At 41.1% G+C, this 27503-nt stretch overlaps 1 protein-coding gene across 1 annotated transcript in view; it reads right to left on the bottom strand.

Annotated features, from left to right (window-relative positions):
- Positions 1-641: 641 nt before the first annotated feature.
- LOC132875878 (neuronal migration protein doublecortin-like) overlaps positions 642-27503 on the bottom strand; it is a 56129-nt gene continuing 29267 nt past the window's right edge. The window contains exons 3-7 of the mRNA XM_060913005.1: positions 25898-26229; positions 6445-6547; positions 5681-5770; positions 4514-4611; positions 642-3701 (exon numbers count right to left, since the gene is read on the bottom strand). Coding sequence (XP_060768988.1) covers positions 3642-3701; positions 4514-4611; positions 5681-5770; positions 6445-6547; positions 25898-26229 — 683 coding nt within the window. The 3' untranslated portion in view covers positions 642-3641. The remainder of the gene's footprint in view (positions 3702-4513; positions 4612-5680; positions 5771-6444; positions 6548-25897; positions 26230-27503) is intronic.

Raw genomic sequence — 27503 nt, 5'->3', positions numbered from 1 at the left:
CACATCAGTGGGGTTTAATTCCCTGATGGAATAAAATTAGGGCTCAGAGAGTGAGAGAGTGGTTCAGGGAGCACGAGGAATCATTTACACATGAATTAACCCCCACAGAGTCCTGACCTTAACCCCTACCGAGAGCCTGTGGGATGCTGGAGATGATTTTGTTTCGAGATTCCACTCTCCTGTAGTCGAGACGAGATCTCAGAGAAACATTAATGCAGCTCTGGATGGAAATAAATGTCGTGACGGTGTATGAGGTTGCTGAAACAATGCTGTAATCAAAGCTAAAGGGGGAGCAACTAAACATTAGCGCATCATTTTCTTTTTGCCCCAGCAATGTGTATTTCAGTGAAATATGCTAATGCTAAATTTAGCTAGCAAGGTTAATTATCAGAACTTGATACATTAAAATCCGCTGTAATAAAAAACATTTGATTTGAAGTGACTAGCTGTTCTCACCTGATTTACACCATGAGACAGTCCGCAACCCAAAACAATTCTGTTCGCAGTTCACCATCACTATGGACACCGTCACCAAGGTAACGCTTATTCAGTATTCACCATGGCAACGAAAACAGTAACACTCAAACACGTAGAACATGTAGAATCACCATGAAGATGAATTAATGAATGGAAAATGGGGATTTGAATAACATCTCATTTTTTTATTGAAAGTTGAAGTTGATACACAGAATGACATCACCGAAACAAGTCACGATGACACAGCAGGAAATACATCATCATCATCATCATCATCATCATTGAGGAAGTTCAAAATTCACCCCAAACCAAAGGGAGCAGAGAGAGAGAGAGAGAGAGAGAGAGAGAGAGAGAGAGAGAGAGAGTGTGTGTGTGTGTGTGTGTGTACAAGGAGAAAAAATCTGCACTGTGTGAAAAGTTCACCTAAAATACTACAAAACCAACTTTAGAGAGCAAGACAGAAAGAGAGTAAGAGAGAGAGAGAGAGAGACACATAGAGGATAGGGAGTGAGACAGATAGAGAGTGAGACATATATAGAGAGAGACAGCCTAAGAGGAAAAAACAGAAAGAGAGATAGTGACAGAGTGAGACAGATTAAGAGTGAGAGAGAGAGAGAGAGAGAGAGAGAGAGACAGATATAATGTGAGACAGCTATAGAGTTCGACAGATTGAGTGTAAGACAGATTTACAGACTTTGATTAATTGATAAAAACAGCAGAATTGAGGAAAGGCACCACAGGAGGTGAGACAGGTTCACACGCTCATGTTAATGAGAATAATTAGGTGTGTGTCGATTAATCGCTTCCGCATCACGATACTAACGATACTCAGGATGCTGACGATACTTCTGTTCAGTGTTCAAGTCCCTTTGATGAAGGTAACTTAAGGACAGCTGCCTATTAAGGGCCCTACATTTGAACCAGTGTGAAAGTTAGAATTCTGCTGAACACGCAGATGTCGTACGACGTCACACAATTAAAACACTGATGAAATGAAGTTTATAAAATGATCGCGATACACAGACGGTGTATCGGCACACACCTAATAACCATAATAACAACCTGCGGGCGTGTTTCATTACACACTGCGAGAGAAGGGTTTTTGCACATTTATACCGTTTTATTGAGTTGATATTGAAACAGGAAGTGGTTATGACATCATACCTTTATACAAGAAGCAGAGGATTTTTTGTATTTTGTGTGTGTGTGTGTGTGTGTGTGTGTGTGTGTGTGTGTACGAAGCATGAACTCAATCTGTTATAAAAAGACCGTCCGTTAACTCTGAGCGATTTATCATCACAAAATTCAGACCTCAGTTTCACACGGCCACGTCAGATCCTAAAGTCAGAGAAAAACACGAAGGATTATAATAATTAATAATTAATCATTAACAGCAGTAATAACGATGATGAGCGTCAAAGTTTTTATTTTTTATATGGACAGTTTTCAGAACGAAACGATCAGATCAGATTAGCGTCAGACTCCCGAATCAAATCGAATCGAAGTGTAAAATGAATTTTAGACGATTTATTTTAGACAACATGATTATTAACATCAGCAAAGAAGCACTGACATTCCCATTTTTTTCCTCCATAAGAGAGAACACACCACCATGCATTATAACAAAAAAACACATTTATCCCAAAAGTTTTCAGTTAGAGAAAGTAGAAATTTTTTTGTTGCTTTTTTTTTCCAGATTTACGCAAGTTTCTAATCCTAGAGTGACACTCATGCTGATATGTACACAGCCACCAGAATGTAAAAAAAATCCTTCCATCCTCCAAACCTTCAAATCACTTTGGCTTTCTTCTCAAAAATCCTCTCCAGCATGCTTTCAGTTCGTCACTACAAATCCCTCGTTCGAGAAAAAAACATCACAGATGTAAAGAAGGTGAAATTTTGTTTTCATATTTCGCTTTAATGAATGTGCTTATTATTGTCTAAAGGGCCCGAATCTTATGGCTTTGGTTGGAAAGTTTTATATTATTTTATTTATGTATTTATTTTTCTATTTTTCTCCTTTTTTGCTTTCTTTTTTATCGGTTTGTTTACTTAAACATCAAAACATTTACTATTTTCCCTTTTTCCCATGAGCTCAGATTTCATAAACATGTCGCTGAAATGCTGAATCAGCGTGACGTGCGTCAGGACTCGGCATGTGCTGATGATCGATTATATACAATATATTGTGATATTTAACAATATTGTGATCAAAAAGACAGTTCCAAACATGAGCATGTTTTAATTAACAGTCAAAATTGTGAGCTTCGTTTTGTAAATCTGTTAAAAAAACCTCTCATTAGCATCCAGTTAGCTCATGTTAGTCGTCCCACTCAGCGTTACAGTCACTAAACGTTTAGAAAGAAGCTAAAGAGCCATTCTGAGCAAACAAACGTCACGTGTACGACAGCGTAGGAATAAAAAGCTACATGTAGCTACAGTACTGTGATAAAATCGTAACCCTGTTATCGCAATCTGAAAATGCTGTTAATTCAGCACATGCCTCGTCAGGACTGAAACAAAAACTGCCTTCGATTTGTTTTAAAAGCACAACGAGTTATTAAACAGAGCGAGAGTTACAAAAAAGATTAATAAAAAGTATTTTTGTACAAGTCAGACTGATAGAACTTCGTTTGCTGCTTGGAATTCGCAGAACCAAGCTCTGAAAGAATGTTGTTGTTGTTGTTTTTTTTTTAATGTTAAAGTGACAAATCAAACAGTTAAGCAAAAAAAATTAAAAATCTACATGCTGATATGAAATGCACTCATAACTACAAACTGTACATTTGATATCAGGGATTTTTCTTCTATTTTTTTAAAAAAGAAAATTCACTTCAAAAATGCACAAAAAGGATTCAAATTGCGTAGAAACCCAGGTGTTCAACTCGTTCGTGATCGCCGTGTATACGCCCTGCATATACAGAACATTACTTTAAAAATATTATTACAAAAAAACTTGAAGAAAGGTGCTGTAAATGGACCTGACGAATTCACAAGCAGCAAAAAAAAATTAAAAGCACAGAAACAAAAGAAAACTGTTTGAAAACTGGACGGTGCTGCAGCGATAAAGAAACACTGCTCCTCCACACCACCAGGGGGCGACAAAGAACACCACAGATCCCTCTGTGATCTGCAGCACGAGTTAATTGACGGGTGGGCGGAGTTTACATGGATTCTCCCAGTGATTCGTTGTCGTCTTCCAGGGAGAGCGGCAGATACAGATCCTGAAACGTGAGGAAAAAAAGAACGAGACTGATGTCGGCTCCGTCCCAAATGCATTCAGTGTAAATAAATAAACACAAGGAAAAAAGCAAGAGAGAGAGAGAGAGAGAGAGAGAGAGACAGAGACACACAGAGAGACAGAGAGAGAGTGAGTGATGGGCAGAGAGAGAGATGGGAAGAGAGGTAGAGAGAGAGAGAGAGAGAGAGAGAGAGACAGAGAGAGAGACACACAGAGAAAGACACACAGAGACACAGAGAGAGAGAGAGAGAGACAGAGAGAGAGAGACACACACACACACAGACACAGAGAGAGAGACACACACACAGACACACAGAGAGAGAGACAGAGAGAGAGACACACACACACACACAGAGAGAGAGAGACAGAGAGAGAGACACACAGAGAAAGACACACAGAGACACACACAGAGAGAGAGACACACACACAGACACAGAGAGAGACAGAGAGAGAGAGAGACACACAGAGAGAGAGAGAGAGAGAGAGAGAGAGAGACAGAGAGAGAGACACACAGAGAAAGACACACAGAGACACAGAGAGAGAGACACACACACACAGAGACACAGAGAGAGAGACACACACAGAGAGAGAGACACAGAGAGAGAGAGAGACACAGAGAGAGACACAGAGAGAGAGAGAGAGAGACACACACAGAGAGAGACACAGAGAGAGAGAGAGAGAGAGAGAGAGAGACAGAGAGACAGAGAGAGAGAGACACACACACAGAGGGAGAGAAACACACAGAGAGAGAGAGACACAGAGAGAGAGAGTGTGTAATAGATGATGGTGATATACCTTTTGTTTGCGGGTGTTTCCGGGGCTGGTTGGGGTGGAAATTGGTGACTGTTTTGAGATTGGAGTGGACAACTGACTGCTGGAGCCAGTACCATTAGCTACAGAGAGAGAGAGAGAGAGAGAGAGAGAGACAAAAAGAAAAAGAAAGATGTTTATCCAGGGACACCAAAATTGAGTATTTAATGAACTTGCTGGTTTGTTTTTAGTTTTTATATTTTTATAATTTTATTTTTCTGTGTATTCCTCCACACGTGATAAATGTTTATCACAGAGTCCTGAGACGACCCGTAAACATTCTTTCAGCTCTTAAAGTCTGAGTCCATGCAGAAAGTAAATAAAGAGAAGAGTGTTCCACTTTCTTCTGTGTGTGTGTGTGTGTGTGTGTGTGTGTGTGTGTGTGGTCGCAGGTTGCTAAGTCACGGTCACTGTGTTTACATGTGAAAGCTGTGTGATGTGTCTGGCGCAGGCCACAGTGCATTGTGGGTAATGAATGCTGCCAATAGGTTTTTTTTTTCATAAATAAAGCAGAGAAAAGACAGAACGCTCTCAGAACTTCATCCAAATCCACGGCCAAGCCAAAAAAGTGCTGCGAGTTAAAGCCCCGCAAATAAATAATGAGTGTGTGCAGTTCTATATCTCCACTGCTGTGGCTTTTAGGTGCACGACCCCGTGCCCATGTTCCTCAACTCTAAACTCTTCTCGTGTTTAATAAAGGGCCTCGATCGGTCCTGTTTCTGCTCATTCTCCTGTTTGGATCGTAATCTTCTCACCCTGCACTCTTCACACACACTCAGTGGGAAAACAGAGTGACAAATTACATTTTCAGAAATTACCACCAAAACTTATCATCTCATTATCTGTAGCCGCTTTATCCTTTTCTACAGGGTCGCAGGCGAGCTGGAGCCTATCCCAGCTGACTACGGGCGAAAGGCGGGGTTCACCCTGGACAAGTCGCCAGGACCAAAACTTGTTATTTCATTTATTTTCACTTACATTTCTTCTTTTTGAGATGAGGAATTCAAAAGCAACAAAACTCGTGTTTAAAGGATTAAACTATATTTACATTTACACAAATCAAATGAGAGACACTGCAGAGTGTGTGTACAGTGTGGAGATAATGCCAAGAGTGGGTAGTGTGAAATGTGTGCAGAGTGTGTGCAAGCTCACTGGACTCAGCAGGAGATTTGCTGCGGCGAACAGGACCGGGACTTTTAGCCGAACCTTTCTGACCTTTAGGAGTCTTCATCACCCGACACTCTGTACACACACACACACACACACACACGCACACACACTAACATTTTAGACAGTACTTAGCTTTAACAGTTCAACCTGTATTCACACAAGCATTATTATTATTATTATTATTATTATTATTATTATTATGCAACAAATAATTAGAACACACACTGAAACAGGATTTTAAATGATATTTACATTTTACAGAAAATATTATTTTTAGCAACTAAAAGAACAATATAATCCTGCTGCAGTACCACCTCTGTCCAGCAGGGGCAGCTTTTACAGCCCTGAGAATGTTTCCACACATTTTAAACTCCACACACTGTTACTTCACATGTGTGCTTACTGATGGTGGGCGTGTCTTTGGATGTGGTTTCTGTGGGTGTGGTTTCTGTGGGCGTGGTGTGTATGGGTGTGGTGGCTATGGGCATAGTTTATAGGGACACAATGTCTATGGACGTGGTGTCTGTGGGCGTGGTGTCTGTGGGCGTGGTGTCTGTGGGTTTAAATTGAAAATAGTGGTCCGCCATTTTGAAATTTATAACATTTATGACAGCAGAAGCACATCATGTCAGAATGATGATAATTAATTTCAACCTACTAACAACTGTGTTGAACATAAAACTGTGTGTGTGTGTGTGTGTGTGTGTGAGAGAGAGAGAGAGAGAGAGAGAGAGAGAGAGAGTTACCGTTCTCATCCAGGGAGAAGTCATCCTGTGCATAACGGAACTTCTCCGGTCCACAAGCAATAAACACATCATCATCTCCAAAGAAATCCTGCAGACAAGTGACCTAATAACACAAACAAGACACGACCACTGCGGTTTAATATACAGGAGAAACAGAGAGAGACAGACAGGTAAAGAGCGAGAGACAGACAGAAAGATGGGAAGAAACAGATAAGGCATATGGGGTAAAACTGATGCCAAATCAAATATGCAGAACAGATCCACTGTAGTAACCCCTAACGGGAACAGCTGAAAGAAGAAGAAGATGATCAGACAGACAGACAGACATGGTGATCTGTGATGTTAAACTTGACCTGGAAATGAAGTATTGCCACACCCTCTCTCTCTCTCTCTCTCACACACACACACACACACACACACACACACACACACACACACACACATAGTGTGACACATGTCAGAGTCAAATTAATCCAGGCTTTGAGCAGCTGGTCAACAGGGTGTGTGTGTGTGTGTGTGTGTGTGTGTGTGTGTGTGTGTGTGTGTGTGTGTGAAATACATGTATTATTTAACGAGTTATATGGTAAACACTGCTAAAATGGGGGAGGTCAGTCGTCACGGTGACAACCAGCTGTGCCCACTTTCCCTCTGTCCCTTGGGGTTGAGTGTGTGTGTGTGTGTGTGTGTGTGTGTGTGTGTGTGTGTGTGTGTGTGTGTGTGTGTGTGAGGACAGTCTATTATGGGTGTTGGCACAATGATTTATTAACTTGAAAACTTAAATGAATTCATATCAACACACACACACACACACACACACACACACACACACTGAACACCTGAGTTTGTGTGCTAGTGTGCTAATGTGTGTGTTACAGTGTGACAATTATATTTTGACTGATTCAATGTGACATTATAAAGCCATCTATTAACATGTCAATCATTTAGCAGATCCGCCCCTACACCTGCTAACCCTGCCCACTTCCTTTGTCAGCACGGTGATGAGATGGAAATTGGTTTGTCTTATGAGTAAACTGTGTCTCACAACTGTCAATAAAAAGGGGATATTAAAGGACGGACACACACACACACACACACACACACACACAATGTGTGACTACAGTCATGTGTGTGGATAGTCATGGGGTCAAAGGTCAAGAGCAGAGGTCACTGCACTGAAAGAAAGGAGAGTGTGTGAGTGAGTGAGAGTGAGTGAGTGAGAGAGTGAGAGAGAGTGAGAGAGAGAGAGAGAGAGAGAGAGAGAGAGAGAGAGAGAGAGAGCCTCTCCCTAAACACAAAAGGACAGATCAGGGTTAGCATGAGCACTGACCCCTTACACACACACACACACACACACACACACACACACACACACACACACACACCTCCAGAACACATAGTGAGGGGGGTTTTCCTAAGCCTGGCCTTACCAGCTGTCAGGACCACATGTCACACACCCATATCACACCCATATCACACACACACACACACACACACACACACACACACACACACACACACACACACACACACACACACTTAAACACCCCCAATCTGTAGTGTGTCAATTATTAAATGTCTACTGAAGTGTTTTACTGATCTTGACTCGATTACACACTGCTGCATTTCAAAGGGCTACAGATCTCTATCTCTCTCTCACACACACACACACACACACACACACACACACACACACACACACACTTAGCATATGGTGCAGTCAGCGAAGTCACCCTGTAAACTGTGAATGTTCTTATAGAAACAGTTTAACTATAATTCACTTGTCAGCTTTGTTTAATGTCACCCATGTTAATAACAAACACAACAATTATGCAAAAGCATTCACAAATTAACTATACAACTTTCAGAATCACTAGAAATGCATTAAATAAGACTAATAAGACACAAAGAAACAAAAATAAGGCAAGCAAAAATCAATGACGATGAGACACGACATTTTCACCTGGACAAGTGAAGATATCTTACATGAAAAGTTATTAAATATTTAGAATTATAAGGAATTATTTAAGAAATATAAGAACATTAAACTTGTTTCTAGACATATATCTTCTAATTTCAAGTAGTAAAATTTTCTTTAATGGTCTTATACTGGCAGATAATTTTGCTTCTTTCTAGAAATACACACTGCCAAAAGAATAAGACAGTTACTCATTTAAGCTTGAAATGAGCAAAAGTATATAGAAATGAGAATAATAATCTTATATTTCTTTTAAACAGTCAATAAAAATAAGTCTTAGTCTTATATTCAATATATTTGTACTTGCTAAGATAATATTTTTTCCCCAGAAAATAGATTTTTTTTAAAAAAAATCAACATGTAAAATGTTACGGCTTCTATGTTAATTTTAAAGCTGAGGTTTAAAATTGATCCAGGGTTTAAGATTTTAAGCTGAAAGTTTAAGTTATGGTTTAATTCAGAATTTTAATGTTGAAGGTTTAAATGTTTAAGCTCTAAAAGATAAAGTTGAAAGTTGAAGGTGTTTTTGAACATTTGAATGTTTTTGAATGATTGATGTTTAAGGTTTAAATTTTTAGGCTTAAAAATTGAAAATGGTTTAAGTTTGAAGGGACAAAAATTTGGGAATTACATATGTTTGGATGTTAAGGTTTGAGGTATAAAGTCAGAAGTATAAAGTATAAGATTAGATGCAAGTTAAAATTTTTAAGCCTGACATGTAAGACTTATAGTTCAATGTTTAAAATTTAACATTGGTGTTTGAAAATTAAAGTGAAGCTGTAAGGTTTAAGATTTCAGACTGTATAGCTGCTCACAGTATTTTGTTTTATTAAAAGTTTTAGAGTTGATTTTAAAAATATTGATTCAGGGTTTGTGATTGAAGTTGAAGGCATAAAGTTGAACTTTGAAGGTTGAAAATTTCAAGCTTCAAACCTTAAAAGTTTAAAGTTGAAGGTAATGATGGATGTTTACATTTTAAAGTTTAAGGCTAAAGCTTGAAATTTGGTTTGAGGTTCAAAGAACAATCATTAAGATTTGAAATGTATGCTTTAAAATTAAAGGTATAATGTTGAAAGTATAAGGTCATATCTAAGTCTAAACTTTTAAGCCTGAACACTTTAAATATTAAAAGTTCAAGATTTAATATTTAAGTCAGAAAACCCTCCACACTGTTCAAATCTTTTCTCCATACTGCTGAGCTCAGAGAGAAAGATTTCAGCTTTGAATTTCATCACCGTATCAATGGAAGGGAGCCAAAACTTTTAAAACTCCACTCTGAAAACATTTCCGTTCCCATGTGGTTTTGTTTAAATGCCTGAGGTGTGCGCTGCACTCCATTGTGCTTTTCTTGGCCAACGTTTTTATTCTCTTTCATCTCCATATTATTTCATGTTTATTTTTATTTATTTAGCGTTTTTGTCTCGTCTGCTTTTTATCCACGTGCACATAAAGCACACTGAATGACCGACTGTGTATTAAAGACGCTTTACAAATAAACCTGAGAACAAATCTGATCTAAACACACCTGAGAGAGAGAGAAAGAGAGAGAAAGAAGAGGAATGAGAGAGTTATTGTACAGCTTTTCTCATGCTCATGGTGAAGACAATAATGCCGTGTGTTTAGGATCAGAGCCAGGACTCGATTTGCTCAATACCACAGAGTGAACCAACACGAAACTCACACTATGAGAGAGAGAGAGAAAGAGAGAGAGAGAGAGAGAGAGAGAGAGAGAGAGAGAGAGAGAGAGAGATGAATAAAAAATTCCCTCTCGGTTTCCTCAGTCTCTTCTCCATCACTCCATCTGTTTTCATGTCCCTGACATTTTTCTGTGATGGAGAATTTTGCATTTCTGCATTTTAGTCAATTTCTTTCTCCCTTCACTTCTCTCCCTCTATCTGTCCCTCTTTATCTCTCTTGCTTTTCTTTCTCTGTCATTCTTTTTAACCATTTGACAAAAATATCACAGGATATTTAATGAGTGAAACATTTCTCCAGAACACTGTTTGATTTAGGTTCTGCCAAAAATACAGCAGTGCTGCTTTAAAACATAACCTAAAAGAAATGTGCAAAACATGTGCATTATTTTAAAACATGACGGAAATATTTATTTTAAAATAAACAGAGTATCCCAGAAGTATAGCAGAATAGGAGAAAAAATTTTATAACGTCAAAACAAGTTTTTATTTACAGAATTTGTTCAATACGTCAAAAACACAAATTCTTTCAAGTAGAATTTTTTTGGATTTGTTCTCCTGAACGCTGCTACGTCACGGAGTGTAAAATAAAAACATAAATCCATAAACACACGCATTAACTGTATGATGGTGCACATATTGGACAGTCTGTATTGAATTATTTTTTTAAATTCTGCTCAAAATTGTATCTAATCAGCTTCTTCCAGTCAGTCTGGTCACAGACCCAGAAAAATGTATTGTGACAAAACGTAATGCAATTTCAATATTATCAAACAAATCTTGTTGCTCTCCAGCGCTTCAGTTTCATCAGTTATTCAGTTCAGTTTAATAAAGTAAATAAATAATTAGACATATTTTATACTTTTTTTCTTTTTTCTCTCTCTCTCTTTCCTTCAATTCTCACATTTGTCCTCACTATCGCCCCTGGCAACAATGCTAATTAATGCTGGCTTGCTATTAAAGCAATTACTGAAGCAGGGGAGTGTGTGTGTGTGTGTGTGTGTGTGTGTGTGTGTGTGTGTGTGTGTGTGTGTGTGTGTGTTCATCTGTCATTTTAAGTGTTTAATTCATCACACTACAGAAATCTCTGCTCATCTTCTCTCACTTTCTCTCCAACTGCAGAATGAGACTGATTAATACGCTTTTAATCACGTTTGCACGGCGTACTACAATCACACACTCATCACACACACTGCGCTACCTGACAGATGGGCGGAGCTTTCCACAGAAAGAAAGTTCCACAAAATCTGAAACGTTTCTGCTGAAAGTTATTTCCTCTTTGTGTGGTTGATGTGATCTGAACACACCCCTGTACCACTACTGCACGCATTCACATCTCCACATTTAAAGGTCACCTGAAGGTCACGGATCTGCAGCAGATTGATGTGGCTGCTATGACTGACATTCACTGTTTAGAAATTTCTTTCTTACTAGAATAAATAAAAACACTTCTGTACATCAAATGTGGTGCTTTGGGACATCAACATCAACCACGGGGCTGCAAGAACAATGAGTTCAAAGCACAGGTGCATCATGAGAAAGTGATGTGAGGGCGGGGGTTATGGAGATGTGGTGAAGGAAGGATGAAAGACGAGTGAGAGTGAAAGTGGCGACTTGTACAGTTTCAGTAAACACACACACTGGTGACTCAGCACAGGTTCACACACACACACACTCACACACACACACACTCACACACACACACACTCACACACACACACACACACTCCAGTTACAGAGATCAGTTATCAAGCACTGATCCCCCCCCCCCACCAGCTTTATCAACAATTATCGATACAGAAACGGGTTCTGTCCGTCTGGTCACGTTTTCATTTCTGGGCCATATCTTTAAAACTACTGAAGATATCTTCATGAAACTTTGTATACATATCAAGCAACATGTGAACTGGTGCCTTTTGGTATTTTGGATTTTTGAAAAAAAAAAGTATTTTTCAAATTTTTAAATAAAAAATAGATTTTGACTTAGTTTCTAAGAGCAATGTTTGTTTCCGGAGCATATATCCAAAACTATTCATGATACAGATTTGAAACGTGGTATACATGTTAACAATGTGTTGTCAATGTGCCTTTTCATTCTAAAAAATTTGAGAAATTTTAATTTTTCATGTTTCCATGGAAACAATTTCAGACTTAGTCTCTCAGGTTAGTCTTAGGGGTAGGTTTTGTTTCCGGAGCAGAACTTGAAAACTATGAGTGGTTTGGTCTTGAAAGTTGGTATATGTGTTGATTAAGTAATGTATATGTGCCTTTTGATACTAAGAACTCTGAGAAATTTAAATTTTTAGCTCCCCTGGACCAGGTCCAGTGGGTTTATGCCCTGGGCTGCTGAGGTCAGTGTAAAGAGGTCGGGTTGGTTTCCTGCAGCAGAACTTGAAAAATGTGACAAATAATATCTTGAAACTTGGTATGTAGTTGGTCTATAGGGCGGGGGATATCTTGTTGTTATTATTCCACAGTGTGATATTTAAGGCTGAGACACACTCGATGTTGAGATGAGTGAAACTTGAAACAACTGAAGCTGAAATCGATCTAAGTCTCCTGTTCACACTTCTGTTTCTCACACCGGATTATTTTACACTTTCTCATTTAGCAGATGCTTTTTTGCAACATGACTTGAAAAAAGTCCAATCCAAGTAACGAGCTTTGAGGTGAGGCTTTTAATCTATGAAATAATGCACACCTTCTGACCAATCAGAGTCGAGCACTCAACTGTGCTGAAAATGTGTGTTATTGTGTGTCTCTTGTGGAATTATTTAATGTAATATATTATTGTTTGGGCAGCACGGTGGTGTAGTGGTTAGCGCTGTCGCCTCACAGCAAGAAGGTCCTGGGTTCGAGCCCCGGGGCCGGCGAGGGCCTTTCTGTGTGGAGTTTGCATGTTCTCCCCGTGTCCGCGTGGGTTTCCTCCGGGTGCTCCGGTTTCCCCCACAGTCCAAAGACATGCAGGTTAGGTTAACTGGTGACTCTAAATTGAGCGTAGGTGTGAATGTGAGTGTGAATGGTTGTCTGTGTCTATGTGTCAGCCCTGTGATGACCTGGCGACTTGTCCAGGGTGTACCCCGCCTTTCGCCCGTAGTCAGCTGGGATAGGATCCAGCTCGCCTGCGACCCTGTAGAACAGGATAAAGCGGCTACAGATAATGAGATGAGATGAGACAATATTGTTTGTTAATCTGGTTAAACTAAAATATCACCACAAACTGAAGTAAAGGAAACGTGTTGTAGTGTGTGTGTGATGACTGATGGGTTTGACTGACATCTGTCGGAGAGATTTTTCTGCTCTGTCTGGTTAAACTGCTTGATGAATAAAAACACAGCAGTGTTTTGTGGTTTACTGTCGGTTCCATTTCAGTGGAAATAAAGAACAGAAGATTGGACTGGCTGGTTCTGGAGGTTCTGGACTATGCTCCAGCTGTGAGCCCGGGTGTCCAACCCGTCACTCAGTCATAAGGAATGTGATGGACTGTGAGTGAAAGTCGTCTCGCTCACTTTTCTGAGGTCTGCAAATACATTTCTGGCTACTGATCAGAGTTTTCTCTTTACTGTGGGATCCTTTTCAAAACTGATAGAAAAAAGTGAGTTTTCAAAGATATCCAAATACATTTAGATAAATATGGCGGAAATTGTGGCAACGTGCTCAGCACAGCAGTACACACCCCCTACCCGGTGGTACACGCCTCCTCCGCGGCGGTACGGCAGTGATGCGGTTATTGTTGCAGCCCTGGTGTTAAATATTGTTCAGTGTAATCAGATTTCACTTCATCATTCTGACCCACACTTCCAACAAGCCATTAATCACACACACACACACACACACACACACACACACACACACACACACACACACACACACACACACACGCCCTTCACCCTGTGTGTGAAACTGGAGCTCGGTGTGTGTGTAGGAAGACTGCACTGCTGTGTTTATGAACCCAATGAACCCAGTTTCTCCCTGTTGCCAAGGATACAGACTGCAGTGAGTGTGATTGGATTCAACTCACAAGTGTGCGTGTGTGTGTGTGCGCGTGTGTACGTACATGCGCGTGCGTGTGAAGATAACACTGAGAAAAGGGAGAAATGACAAGCAGCTTATTGGAATAAGATCCTTACAATGTAACATGCCTCTCTCTCTCTCTCTCTCTCTCTCTCTCTCCTTATCCCTCTTTCTCTTTGTCTCACTCCCTTTCTGTGTCTGTCTTGCTCTGTCTATCTTTTTTCTCTGTCTTTTGCTCTGCTTATCACCACCACTCTTTCATTTTCTTTCATTCTCTCCTCCTCCTACCTCTTCTCTCTCTTTCTTTCTCATTCTCTCCTTACCTCTCTCTCACTTTCTCACTCTTTCCCTCTCTAAATCCTTGACTCTTATTTTATGCCTCCTGATCTCTCTCTCTCTCTTTAACTCTGTCTCTATCAACCTCATCCTTCTGATGTCACTTCCTCTGACCCATGAGTTCACTCTGACACCAATGATGATGTCATTAAGCACCCACTGAACCTGTTGCTATGGAGATCGCCAACTCAACACAACGTGGGGACTAAGTGTGACTTGTGTGTGTGTGTGTGTGTGTGTCCATCTACAGCGATGCAGGTTGAGTGTGTGATTGGGGAGGCAGCCGCACTGTAGTGCTATAGGGACCGCTGCAGTGTTACAGATGAGGATGGGTTCGTGCTTCACTGCTTTTGTGCCGCATTGGATAATTCACATTCACTCTATAGTGTGTGAGTGAGAGTCGTGTGGATTGGGCAGGGTCCCTGGCCCTGTGTTCAAAACGAAGAGCTCGCTCAGCGTATTTCTCATCATCGCTATTGTCACAGCAACCACCGGAGTCTAGCGCCTTCCCGTTTCCATGGCAACACCCTTGACAAACCATAGAGGCGAAAGAAAAAAAGAAAAAAAAGACCCCAAAATCTCACATTCTCTCTCTTTCCTGCCTCCATCTCTATCTCTCTCTTTCAACTCTCATTTGCTAGGAGTGAGATCATCCAAATATCCGCAGTATGGGACACACACACACACACACACACACACACACACACACAGACAAAGCTTTTGTAAAACAACTAGAGTGAATAATTCATCAGAAAATCCCCAATTTTCCTAACAAGATTAACACTAATGCCTGTTAATCACACACACATAGTATAATAGGAGCTGGTTGTGTATGACAGTATGGTGACTACATTCTGTTCCAAAATAAACATATGTGAGTAATGATGATTCATAACACATTATATAATATTTAAAGATTATTGATTGATTGATTGATTGATTGATTGATTGATTGATTGATTGATTGATTGATTGAATAACATGCCAAAATACCAGAAGAAGGTGCTGATTAATTTTCTGTAGCAGTGGCTCTGACAGTAGTGCAGGTTTTAATCAATCAGAGCTGTAAGTGTTGGTAAGTGTGTGTGGTGTAAGAGGAATAAAACACTAGGTGATGATCAGAGAGGAAACAGTGACTCTGTTTTATGCGGAACACAATTTAAATATTAAAGCAGAATGTAAATAAAGCTGGTTGTATAAATTATTATTAAAGTGAGGAGCCAGGAGGAGAGGAGGAGTGTCTGATTTAAACGCACACACACGTCCTTAAACGTCTGAGCCACAGCGCAGTGATTCAGTTCCACTCACTTCCTTCTTCCATATTTGGACAAAATTACATGATCCTGGACTGTGTGGAATTATGGGTAAATATAAAGAGGAAGACACATCAGACATCACATCTCATCTCTCTCTCACTCTTGCTCCCTCTATCCAGTGAAGATGGAGGGATGAGACAGAGAGATGTTTTTTCAAGAGACACAGTCATTAGAACACTTTCAGATGTTAAGCAGCACACCAACCACCCGAAATGATCAGAGCTCTCTCTCTCTCTCTCTCTCTCTCTCTCGCACACACAGATGATTGCGAGTGTGTCGGCAGCTGAAGGGAAAATGAGTGTCATTTTGTGCTCACGGGCAAAATGAAAAAGAGAGGAAGGGTTTACTAAGCGCGTGCACACATCCAGCTGGGCTTTCTTTATAGAGGGAGCAGTTGCTTAGCAACCAGAACTAGCAGCTGCCTCAGCATCCAGAGAGAGAGAAAGAGCGCAAAGGGGTGGACAGAAAAGAGAGTGAAAGAACAGGGGAAAAACAGAGAGAGGAAACAGAAAGACAAAAGAGAAGAAAAGATGGGATAAAAAGGAAAGAGACAAAATGTAGAAAGGAGGTTTGAAAGAATGGATAAAAAAATTAGCAAATGAAAGAAAAAACAAAGGAGAAATAAAACAGGAGAGATAGAGGGGAAATGAAACAAGGAGAGAGAAGAGAGAAAATGAGAGGAAAGAAGGAAAGAGAATGTGGAGGAAGAGTGAGAGATAGGAAGGAAAAATGGAACTGAGGAAAAACAACACAGAAGCACAAGCAGCAATTAAACACATCAGACAGCAGTGGGAGGGACAATCTGGGACAGGTTCAGTGTGTGTGTGTGTGTGTGTGTGTGAAGACAAAGGCAGCAATTAGCTGCTAAACAGGCTAGACACTAATGACACTAAATAAAGCTGGAAAGACAAGAAGGAGCTGAGCAACTTCCTGTTTTTCTGTCTGGGTCAAAAGGGGCGGGGCTTAAATTCCCATCATGCAACATCACAGACATCTTTATGCTTTTGGATGAGAGATGACTTGTGTTTATAAATAATAACAATTAATAAATATTACAATTTATATAAATTTTATACACACACACACACACACACACACACACACTGAAACAAGTAAAGAAGGAATAAATGTTTTTTACTGAGAAAGTAAGACACCTAACAACACAGTGCCTGCCTCTGTGTGTGTGTGTGTGTGTGTGTGTGTGTGATTACAGTCTGTCTCTTCAGCATCTAATTTACAAATTGAAAAACAAGAAACAAATGTATTATATTTCCTTGATGGTTAATACACACACACACACACACACACACAGAGGGTTGAGTGGGTTTGTCAGTTCAATGTGTATTTCCATGTTTCTCAGAGATAAGCTCTTTGATTTGCATATCTAAACCCTGTAAGATTTACTGTGGTGCTTGAAAGCTTGTGAACCCTTTAGAATTTTCTATATTTCTGCATAAATATGACCTAAAACAGGGGTCGTTAAACTACGGCCCACGGGCCGACTCCGGCTCGCCACCCCCCTTTGACCGGCCCCCCAGTCCCTCTGCCCCCCACCACTTGAACCGGCCCTATGAGGCAATCCCCAAAAGTGGTCATGGCCTATTTTTTTAAATTGCTTTTTGGCAAATAACAACATGTCTGCATCTTGTATTTTGTTGATTTTATCAATTAAAATTGATATTTAGTTATAAAATGAACTATTCATATTTTCCGAATTTTCGTCATATGCTCGTGATCAAGCAGTGTCAGGCAGCGCACGCGCAGAGAACTGTCAGTGTTCAGGACAGCAAAATGGCTAGCGGTCAGCGAAAAGTTGACAGAGTGTGCAGAGTTTTTAAAGAACAGTGGACCACCGATTATTTTTTCGTTCAGTGTAAGGACCGTGCAGTTTGTCTTGTATGTAAAGAAAGTGTGTCGGTTTTCAAAGAATATAATCTGCGTCGTCACTATGAAACCCGCCACAAAGAGTATGCTAGTTTGCGAGGGCAAACAAGAGAAGACAGGATTCGGAGGATGAAATGCGGACTGACTGCACAACAGAATGTATTCCTTCGCCAAACCCAGATCAACCAGGCTGCTGTCCGAGCTCGCTATAAGGTAGCTCACCTACTAGCTACCCATGGAAAGCCGTTTACTGATGGGGACTTTGTTAAAGTATGCATGCTTGCTGTGGCCGAGGAGGTGTGTCCCGACAAGAAGGATGCGCTCAACGCGGTGAGTCTCTCCGCACCTACTACGACCAGGCGAACCGAAGATTTGGGGGACGACGTGTATGACCAGCTGAATGAGAAAGCGTCAGAATTCGAGTTTTTTGCTTTGGCCATGGATGAGAGCAATGACGTGCAGGACACAGCACAACTGCTGTGATCTATTGATCTATTGCTCATATTATTATAATTTCATTGTTTTTTTAAATGTATTTATGTTATAAGTCTATTTATTTGACCTTTATTAAGTGCTGCACACAATTATTATTAATATCATTAATAATATCAACAGGCCTACCTACAATTTTTAATTTTCCACTCACCTTTGCCAGTGTCAATCACCTCAACTAGGCAGATGTTTCTTACCTTGACAGCTTTGATGTTATTTTTATTAGAAAATAAATAAATGGAATATCTGTGGTATTTCAAATTAAAACAAAGTGTGAAGACTTGATTACTACTTTTGCAAACCACTAGTAAAGATAAACAAATATGTGCCAGGAATCAAGTGTTGATATAGTAGCGGGGATATAGTAGCGGGGATATAGTAGCAGGGATATAGTAGCGGGGATATAGTAGTGTGGATATAGTAGTGGGGATATAGTAGTGTGGATATAGTAGTGTGGATATAGTAGCGGGGATATAGTAGTTGGGATATAGTAGCGGGGATATAGTAGTGGGGATATAGTAGCAGGGATATAGTAGTGTGGATATAGTAGCGGGGATATAGTAGTTGGGATATAGTAGCGGGGATATAGTAGCGGGGATATAGTAGCAGGGATATAGTAGCGGGGATATAGTAGTGTGGATATAGTAGTGGGGATATAGTAGTGTGGATATAGTAGTGTGGATATAGTAGCGGGGATATAGTAGTTGGGATATAGTAGCGGGGATATAGTAGTGGGGATATAGTAGCGGGGATATAGTAGTGGGGATATAGTAGTGTGGATATAGTAGTGGGGATATAGTAGTGTGGATATAGTAGTGTGGATATAGTAGTGGGGATATAGTAGTGGGGATATAGTAGCGGGGATATAGTAGCGGGGATATAGTAGCGGGGATATAGTAGTGTGGATATAGTAGTGGGGATATAGTAGTGGGGATATAGTAGTGTGGATATAGTAGCGGGGATATAGTAGTTGGGATATAGTAGCGGGGATATAGTAGTGGGGATATAGTAGTGTGGATATAGTAGTGGGGATATAGTAGTGGGGATATAGTAGTGGGGATATAGTAGTGTGGATATAGTAGCGGGGATATAGTAGTTGGGATATAGTAGCGGGGATATAGTAGCGGGGATATAGTAGTGGGGATATAGTAGTGTGGATATAGTAGTGGGGATATAGTAGTGGGGATATAGTAGTGTGGATATAGTAGTGTGGATATAGTAGTGGGGATATAGTAGTGGGGATATAGTAGTGTGGATATAGTAGTGTGGATATAGTAGTAGGGGATATAGTAGTGGGGATATAGTAGCGGGGATATAGTAGTGGGGATATAGTAGTGTGGATATAGTAGTGGGGATATAGTAGTGTGGATATAGTAGCGGGGATATAGTAGTTGGGATATAGTAGTGGGGATATAGTAGTGTGGATATAGTAGTGGGGATATAGTAGTGGGGATATAGTAGTGTGGATATAGTAGTGTGGATATAGTAGTAGGGGATATAGTAGTGGGGATATAGTAGTGTGGATATAGTAGTGGGGATATAGTAGTGTGGATATAGTAGTGGGGATATAGTAGTGTGGATATAGTAGTGGGGATATAGTAGTGTGGATATAGTAGTGGGGATATAGTAGCGGGGATATAGTAGCGGGGATATAGTAGTGGGGATATAGTAGTGTGGATATAGTAGTGGGGATATATTAGTGGGGATATAGTAGTGTGGATATAGTAGTGTGGATATAGTAGTAGGGGATATAGTAGTGGGGATATAGTAGCGGGGATATAGTAGCGGGGATATAGTAGTGTGGATATAGTAGTGTGGATATAGTAGTGGGGATATAGTAGTGGGGATATAGTAGTTGGGATATAGTAGTGGGGATATAGTAGTGGGGATATAGTAGTGGGGATATAGTAGTGTGGATATAGTAGTGGGGATATAGTAGTGGGGATATAGTAGTGTGGATATAGTAGCGTGGATATAGTAGCGGGGATATAGTAGCGGGGATATAGAAGTGTGGATATAGTAGTGGGGATATAGTAGTGTGGATATAGTAGCGTGGATATAGTAGTTGGGATATAGTAGTGGGGATATAGTACTGGGGATATAGTAGTGGGGATATAGTAGTGTGGATATAGTAGTTGGGATATAGTAGTGGGGATATAGTAGTGTGGATATAGTAGTGTGGATATAGTAGTGTGGATATAGTAGCGGGGATATAGTAGTTGGGATATAGTAGTGGGGATATAGTAGTGTGGATATAGTAGTGGGGATATAGTAGTTGGGATATAGTAGCGGGGATATAGTAGTTGGGATATAGTAGTGGGGATATAGTAGTGTGGATATAGTAGTGGGGATATAGTAGTGTGGATATAGTAGTGTGGATATAGTAGTGTGGATATAGTAGCGGGATATAGTAGTGGGGATATAGTAGTGGGGATATAGTAGCGTGGATATAGTAGCGGGGATATAGTAGCGGGGATATAGTAGCGGGGATATAGTAGTTGGGATATAGTAGTGGGGATATAGTAGTGGGGATATAGTAGTGGGGATATAGTAGTGGGGATATAGTAGTGGGGATATAGTAGTGGGGGTATAGTGGTGGGGATATAGTAGTGGGGATATAGTAGTGGGGATATAGTAGTGTGGATATAGTAGTGGGGATATAGTAGCGTGGATATAGTAGCGTGGATATAGTAGCGGGGATATAGTAGTGGGGATATAGTAGTGGGGATATAGTAGTTGGGATATAGTAGCGGGGATATAGTAGCTGGGATATAGTAGCGGGGATATAGTAGCGGGGATATAGTAGCGGGGATATAGTAGTTGGGATATAGTAGTGTGGATATAGTAGTGGGGATATAGTAGTGTGGATATAGTAGCGGGGATATAGTAGCGTGGATATAGTAGCGGGGATATAGTAGCGGAGATATAGTAGCGGGGATATAGTAGCGGGGATATAGTAGTTGGGATATAATAGTGTGGATATAGTAGTGGGGATATAGTAGCGGGGATATAGTAGCGGGGATATAGTAGCGGGGATATAGTAGCGGGGATGTAGTAGCGGGGATGTAGTAGCGGGGATGTAGTAGCGGGGATATAGTAGTGTGGATATAGTGGTGGGGATATAGTGGTGGGGATATAGTGGTGGGGATATAGTAGTGTGGATATAGTGGTGGGGATATAGTGGTGGGGATATAGTGGTGGGGATATAGTAGTGGGGATATAGTGGTGGGGATATAGTGGTGTGGATATAGTGGTGGGGATATAGTGGTGGGGATATAGCGGTGGGGATATAGTTGTGGGGATATAGTTGTGGGGATATAGTAGTGGGGATATAGTGGTGTGGATATAGTAGCGGGGATATAGTAGCGGGGATATAGTAGTGGGGATATAGTGGTGTGGATATAGTGGTGTGGATATAGCGGTGGGGATATAGCAGTGGGGATATAGTTGTGGGGATATAGTAGTGGGGATATAGTGGTGTGGATATAGTAGCGGGGATATAGTAGCGGGGATATAGTAGCGGGGATATAGTAGCGGGGATATAGTAGTGGGGATATAGTAGTGGGGATATAGTAGTGGGGGTATAGTAGTGTGGATATAGTAGTGGGGGTATAATAGTGTGGATATAGTAGTGGGGATATAGTAGTGGGGATATAGTAGTGGGGATATAGTAGTGGGGGTATAGTAGTGTGGATATAGTAGTGTGGATATAGTAGTGGGGATATAGTTGTGGGGATATAGTAGTGGGGATATAGTGGTGTGGATATAGTAGCGGGGATATAGTAGCGGGGATATAGTAGTGGGGATATAGTGGTGTGGATATAGTGGTGTGGATATAGCGGTGGGGATATAGCAGTGGGGATATAGTTGTGGGGATATAGTAGTGGGGATATAGTGGTGTGGATATAGTAGCGGGGATATAGTAGCGGGGATATAGTAGCAGGGATATAGTAGTGGGGATATAGTAGTGGGGATATAGTAGTGTGGATATAGTAGTGGGGGTATAGTAGTGTGGATATAGTAGTGGGGGTATAATAGTGTGGATATAGTAGTGGGGATATAGTAGTGGGGATATAGTAGTGGGGATATAGTAGTGGGGATATAGTAGTGGGGGTATAGTAGTGTGGATATAGTAGTGTGGATATAGTAGTGGGGATATAGTAGTGGGGGTATAGTAGTGGGGGTATAGTGGTGGGGGTATAGTGGTGGGGATATAGTGGTGGGGATATAGTGGTGTGGATATAGTGGTGGGGATATAGTGGTGTGGATATAGTGGTGGGGATATAGCTGTGGGGATATAGTAGTGGGGATATAGTAGTGGGAGTATAGTAGTGGAGGTATAGTAGTGTGGATATAGTAGTGTGGATATAGTAGTGTGGATATAGTAGTGTGGGTATAGTAGTGGGGGTATAGTAGTGTGGGTATAGTAGTGTGGATATAGTAGTGTGGATATAGTAGTGTGGGTATAGTAGTGGGGGTATAGTAGTGTGGGTATAGTAGTGGGGGTATAGTAGTGTGGGTATAGTAGTGGTGGTATAGTAGTGTGGGTATAGTAGTGGGGATATAGTGGTGGGGGTATAGTGGTGGGGATATAGTGGTGGGGATATAGTGGTGGGGATATAGTGGTGGGGATATAGTAGTGGGGATATAGTAGTGGGGGTATAGTAGTGGGGATATAGTAGTGGGGATATAGTGGTGGGGATATAGTGGTGTGGATATAGTGGTGGGGATATAGTGGTGGGGATATAGTGGGGTGGATATAGTGTTGGGGATATAGCTGTGGGGATATAGTAGTGGGGATATAGTAGTGGGAGTATAGTAGTGGAGGTATAGTAGTGTGGATATAGTAATGTGGATATAGTAGTGTGGATATAGTAGTGTGGGTATAGTAGTGGGGGTATAGTAGTGTGGGTATAGTAGTGTGGGTATAGTAGTGGGGGTATAGTAGTGGGGATATAGTGGTGGGGGTATAGTGGTGGGGGTATAGTGGTGGGGATATAGTGGTGGGGATATAGTAGTGGGGATATAGTAGTGGGGGTATAGTAGTGGGGATATAGTAGTGGGGATATAGTGGTGGGGATATAGTGGTGTGGATATAGTGGTGGGGATATAGTGGTGGGGATATAGTGGGGTGGATATAGTGGTGGGGATATAGCTGTGGGGATATAGTAGTGGGGATATAGTAGTGGGAGTATAGTAGTGGAGGTATAGTAGTGTGGATATAGTAGTGTGGATATAGTAGTGTGGATATAGTAGTGGGGGTATAGTAGTGGGGGTATAGTAGTGGGGGTATAGTAGTGGGGATATAGTGGTGGGGGTATAGTGGTGGGGGTATAGTGGTGGGGATATAGTGGTGGGGATATAGTGGTGTGGATATAGTAGTGTGGGTATAGTAGTGGGGGTATAGTAGTGGGGATATAGTAGTGGAGATGTAGTAGTGGGGATGTAGTAGTGGGGATATAGTAGTGGGGATATAGTAGCGGGGATATAGTAGCGGGGATATAGTAGTGGGGATATAGTAGTGGGGATGGCTGTGCCAGGCGAGTAATCTCTACTACACAATGAGGCCTGCTGGTGGTCATATTTGTCTGGGTCATACAATTCTATGTTATATAGGTGACCCGACCCCGGCCCCCCATCACAGTCAGGAATGACAATGTGGCCCCCAGAGAAAAAAGTTTGGTGACTCCTGTCCTAAAACAACATCAGCTTTTCACACAAGTCCTAAAAGTAGATAAAGAGAACCCAGTTAAACAAATGAGACAAAAATATTATACTTGGTCATTTGTTTATTGAGGAAAATGATCCGATATTACGGGTGGCACGGTGGTGTAGTGGTTAGCGCTGTCGCCTCACAGCAAGAAGGTCCTGAGTTCGAGCCCCGGGGCCGGCGAGGGCCTTTCTGTGTGGAGTTTGCATGTTCTCCCCGTGTCCGCGTGGGTTTCCTCCGGGTGCTCCGGTTTCCCCCACAGTCCAAAGAAATGCAGGTTAGGTTAACTGGTGACTCTAAATTGAGCGTAGGTGTGAATGTGAGTGTGAATGGTTGTCTGTGTCTATGTGTCAGCCCTGTGATGACCTGGCGACTTGTCCAGGGTGAACCCCGCCTTTCGCCCGTAGTCAGCTGGGATAGGCTCCAGCTCGCCTGCGACCCTGTAGAACAGGATAAAGCGGCTAGAGATAATGAGATGAGATGAGATCCAATATTACATATCTGTGAGTGGCAAAAGTATGTGAACTTCTAGGATTAGCAGTTAATTTGAAGGTGAAATTAGAGTCAGGTGTTTTCAATCAATGGGATGACAATCAGGTGTGAGTGGGCACCCTGTTTTATTTAAAGATCAGGGATCTATCAAAACACGTTTGTGGAAGTGTATCATGGCACGAACAAAGGAGATTTCTGAGGACCTCAGAAAAAGCGTTGTTGATGCTCATCAGGCTGGAAAAGGTTACAAAACTATCTCTAAAGAGCTTGGACTCCACCAATCCACAGTCAGACAGATTGTGTACAAATGGAGGAAATTCAAGACTATCGTTACCCTCCCCAGGAGTGGTCGACCAACAAAGATCACTCCAGGAGCAAGGCGCGTAATAGTCGGCGAGGTCACAAAGGACCCCAGGGTAACTTCTAAGCAACTGAAGGCCTCTCTCACATTGGCTAATGTTAATGTTCATGAGTTCACCATCAGGAGAACACTGAACAATACTGGTGTGCATGGCAGGGTTGCAAGGAGAAAGCCACTGCTCTCCAAAAAGAGCATTGCTGCTCGTCTGCAGTTTGCTAAAGATCATGTGGACAAGCCAGAAGGTGATTGGAAAAATGTTTTGTGGACAGATGAGACCAAAAAAGAACTTTTTGGTTTAAATGAGACGCGTTATGTTTGGAGAAAGGAAAACACTGCATTCCATCATAAGAACCTTATCCCATCTGTGAAACATGGTGGTGGTAGTATCATGGTTTGGGCCTGTTTTGCTGCATCTGGGCCAGGACGGCTTGCCATCATTGATGGAGCAATGAATTCTGAATTATACCAGCGAATTCTAAAGGAAAATGTCAGGACATCTGTCCATGAACTGAATCTCAAGAGAAGGTGGGTCATGCAGCAAGACAACGACCTTAAGCACACAAGTCGTTCTACCAAAGAATGGTTAAAGAAGAATAAAGTTAATGTTTTGGAATGGCCAAGTCAAAGTCCTGACCTTAATCCAATCAAAATTTTGAAGGACCTGAAGCGAGCAGTTCATGTGAGGAAACCCATCAACATCCCAGAGTTGAAGCTGTTCTGTACGGAGGAACGGGCTAAAATTCCTCCAAGCCGGTGTGCAGGACTGATCAACAGTTACCGCAAACGTTTAGTTGCAGTTATTGCTGCACAAGGGGGTCACACCAGATACTGAAAGCAATGGTTCACATACTTTTGCCACTCACAGATATGTAATATTGGATCATTTTCCTCAATAAATAAATGACCAAGTATAATATTTTTGTCTCATTTGTTTAACTGGGTTCTCTTTATCTACTTTTAGGACTTGTGTGAAAATCTGATGATGTTTTAGGTCATATTTATGCAGAAATATAGAAAATTCTAAAGGGTTCACAAACTTTCAAGCACCACTGTACTTTCAGGAAAATACTCTGCCTTTCTGAAATGTTATCTGTGTGTGTGTGTGTGTGTGTGTGTGTGTGTGTGTGTGTGTGTGTGTATACAGTATGTGTATGCATATAGTGTGTGCGCGCATCCCACCTGTTTCCCATCCAGTGTGTAGATCCTCTTGACAGCACCACTCTCCAGTTTGATGGCCTCAGTGATGTCAGTCAGAACCTGTTCGAACGAGTGTGCGGTTTTTTTGTTCAGCAGAACCCTCACAGCCTTCCTGGGCTTCACGCCACTGCGCATCACCGTCACCAGCTTGGGCCGCACAAAGTCCTTGTTCTCGCGCACTTCACTCGCCAGGCGGCTCGCTGCATTCTTCTGGATCGCACTCGCCTTCACATTCACCGACCAATTCGGGTTCACATTCTTCGTGTAGTCCACTTTCTTGTAGTAGTTCTCTGAGGCACACACATAGCTCTCACCTGCAGGAACCAAGGACAAGAACAAGGTTCTAGAGTCACACGCTTCATATTTTATTCTTTAATTTGTCAAGGAGAGGACGATGACCAGAGGAACATGACAATGAGTCTTTCTTTAAAGCAGACTCTACAGTATATAGTCTAACTCTTAACGGGCAATTTTGAGATCAGTCGTGCACTTTGGTAAAAAAAAAAGCGCCAAATTTTGCATGGAAGTATCTTAGGGGGTTCAGTTTCATTTCAGATCAGGTACCCAGCTGAACGAGGTTTGGAACCTGCTTTTTTTCCAAGATGGTCACCACTAAGCTTATGGGAACCATAATTAAGAATAATTTATTATATTGCAATTAAATTTTCATAATTTTTATAGGGAACTCTTATAAACTGTGTAGAATATTTACAAGCTTTCCCTTTTGCCTTTTTGAGATCAAATAAAATAGTGCAGTTATATTCTTTATCTGAACAGCTATAAATATTAATTTGGCCACATTACTCTTGGTTCAAATGGTACACATTTACTTCAACTTTCAATCTGCATAGCTTACTTCCTGATGCATATAACTGTGCTATTCCACCACTGACAACAAACATTTTGAATATGCCTAAAACATTTATTTACTTGGATCAAAATCCACAAAATGAATAAAAGAGGCCTACAATTAGTGGAAAATGATATATTGCAATAGATTATATGACATACAACTGCGTAAATATGGCAACTTTATGATTTCAAGATGGCCGCTAGATCTGCCTCTGGGGATAGTCATCTAGGTTATGCATGAAACACTCATTTAATGGCAGAAAATAACTCAGGGCCCTAAAACTAGTTGACAATGATAAATTATATGAAATTAAATCTCATATGGTTGTTGAAATAGAGCCATGTAATGCTTTCAACATGGTCATCTGAGCCACCCCTGCTGGCGGCCATCTTGGTTCTGTCCAAAACACAGTGTGTGTCCTGAAAATGTTAGAAAGCCTGAAATTAGTTGAAATTGACATATTACTCAAGATGATATCACATATGGAAGCTGAAATATAATACTTTAAAGATTTCAAGATGGCCACCAGCAGCCATATTGGATATGTTGTGAACATCAGTATATTTCAGGGAAAGCTTGTAAATATTCTACACAGTTTATAAGAGTTCCCTATAAAAATTATGAAAATTTGATTGCCAGATAACCAATTATTCTTAATTATGGTCCTGTTAGGCTTAGTGGTGGCCATCTTGAAAAAAAAAAGCGGGTTCCGAACCTCGCTCAGCTGGGTACCCG

The sequence above is a fragment of the Neoarius graeffei genome, chromosome 28 (genome assembly GCF_027579695.1).
Source record: "Neoarius graeffei isolate fNeoGra1 chromosome 28, fNeoGra1.pri, whole genome shotgun sequence".
Lineage (NCBI taxonomy): Eukaryota > Metazoa > Chordata > Actinopteri > Siluriformes > Ariidae > Neoarius > Neoarius graeffei.
The sequence above is the reverse complement of the archived record's forward strand: the minus strand, read 5'-3'. Positions and strand labels throughout refer to the sequence as shown.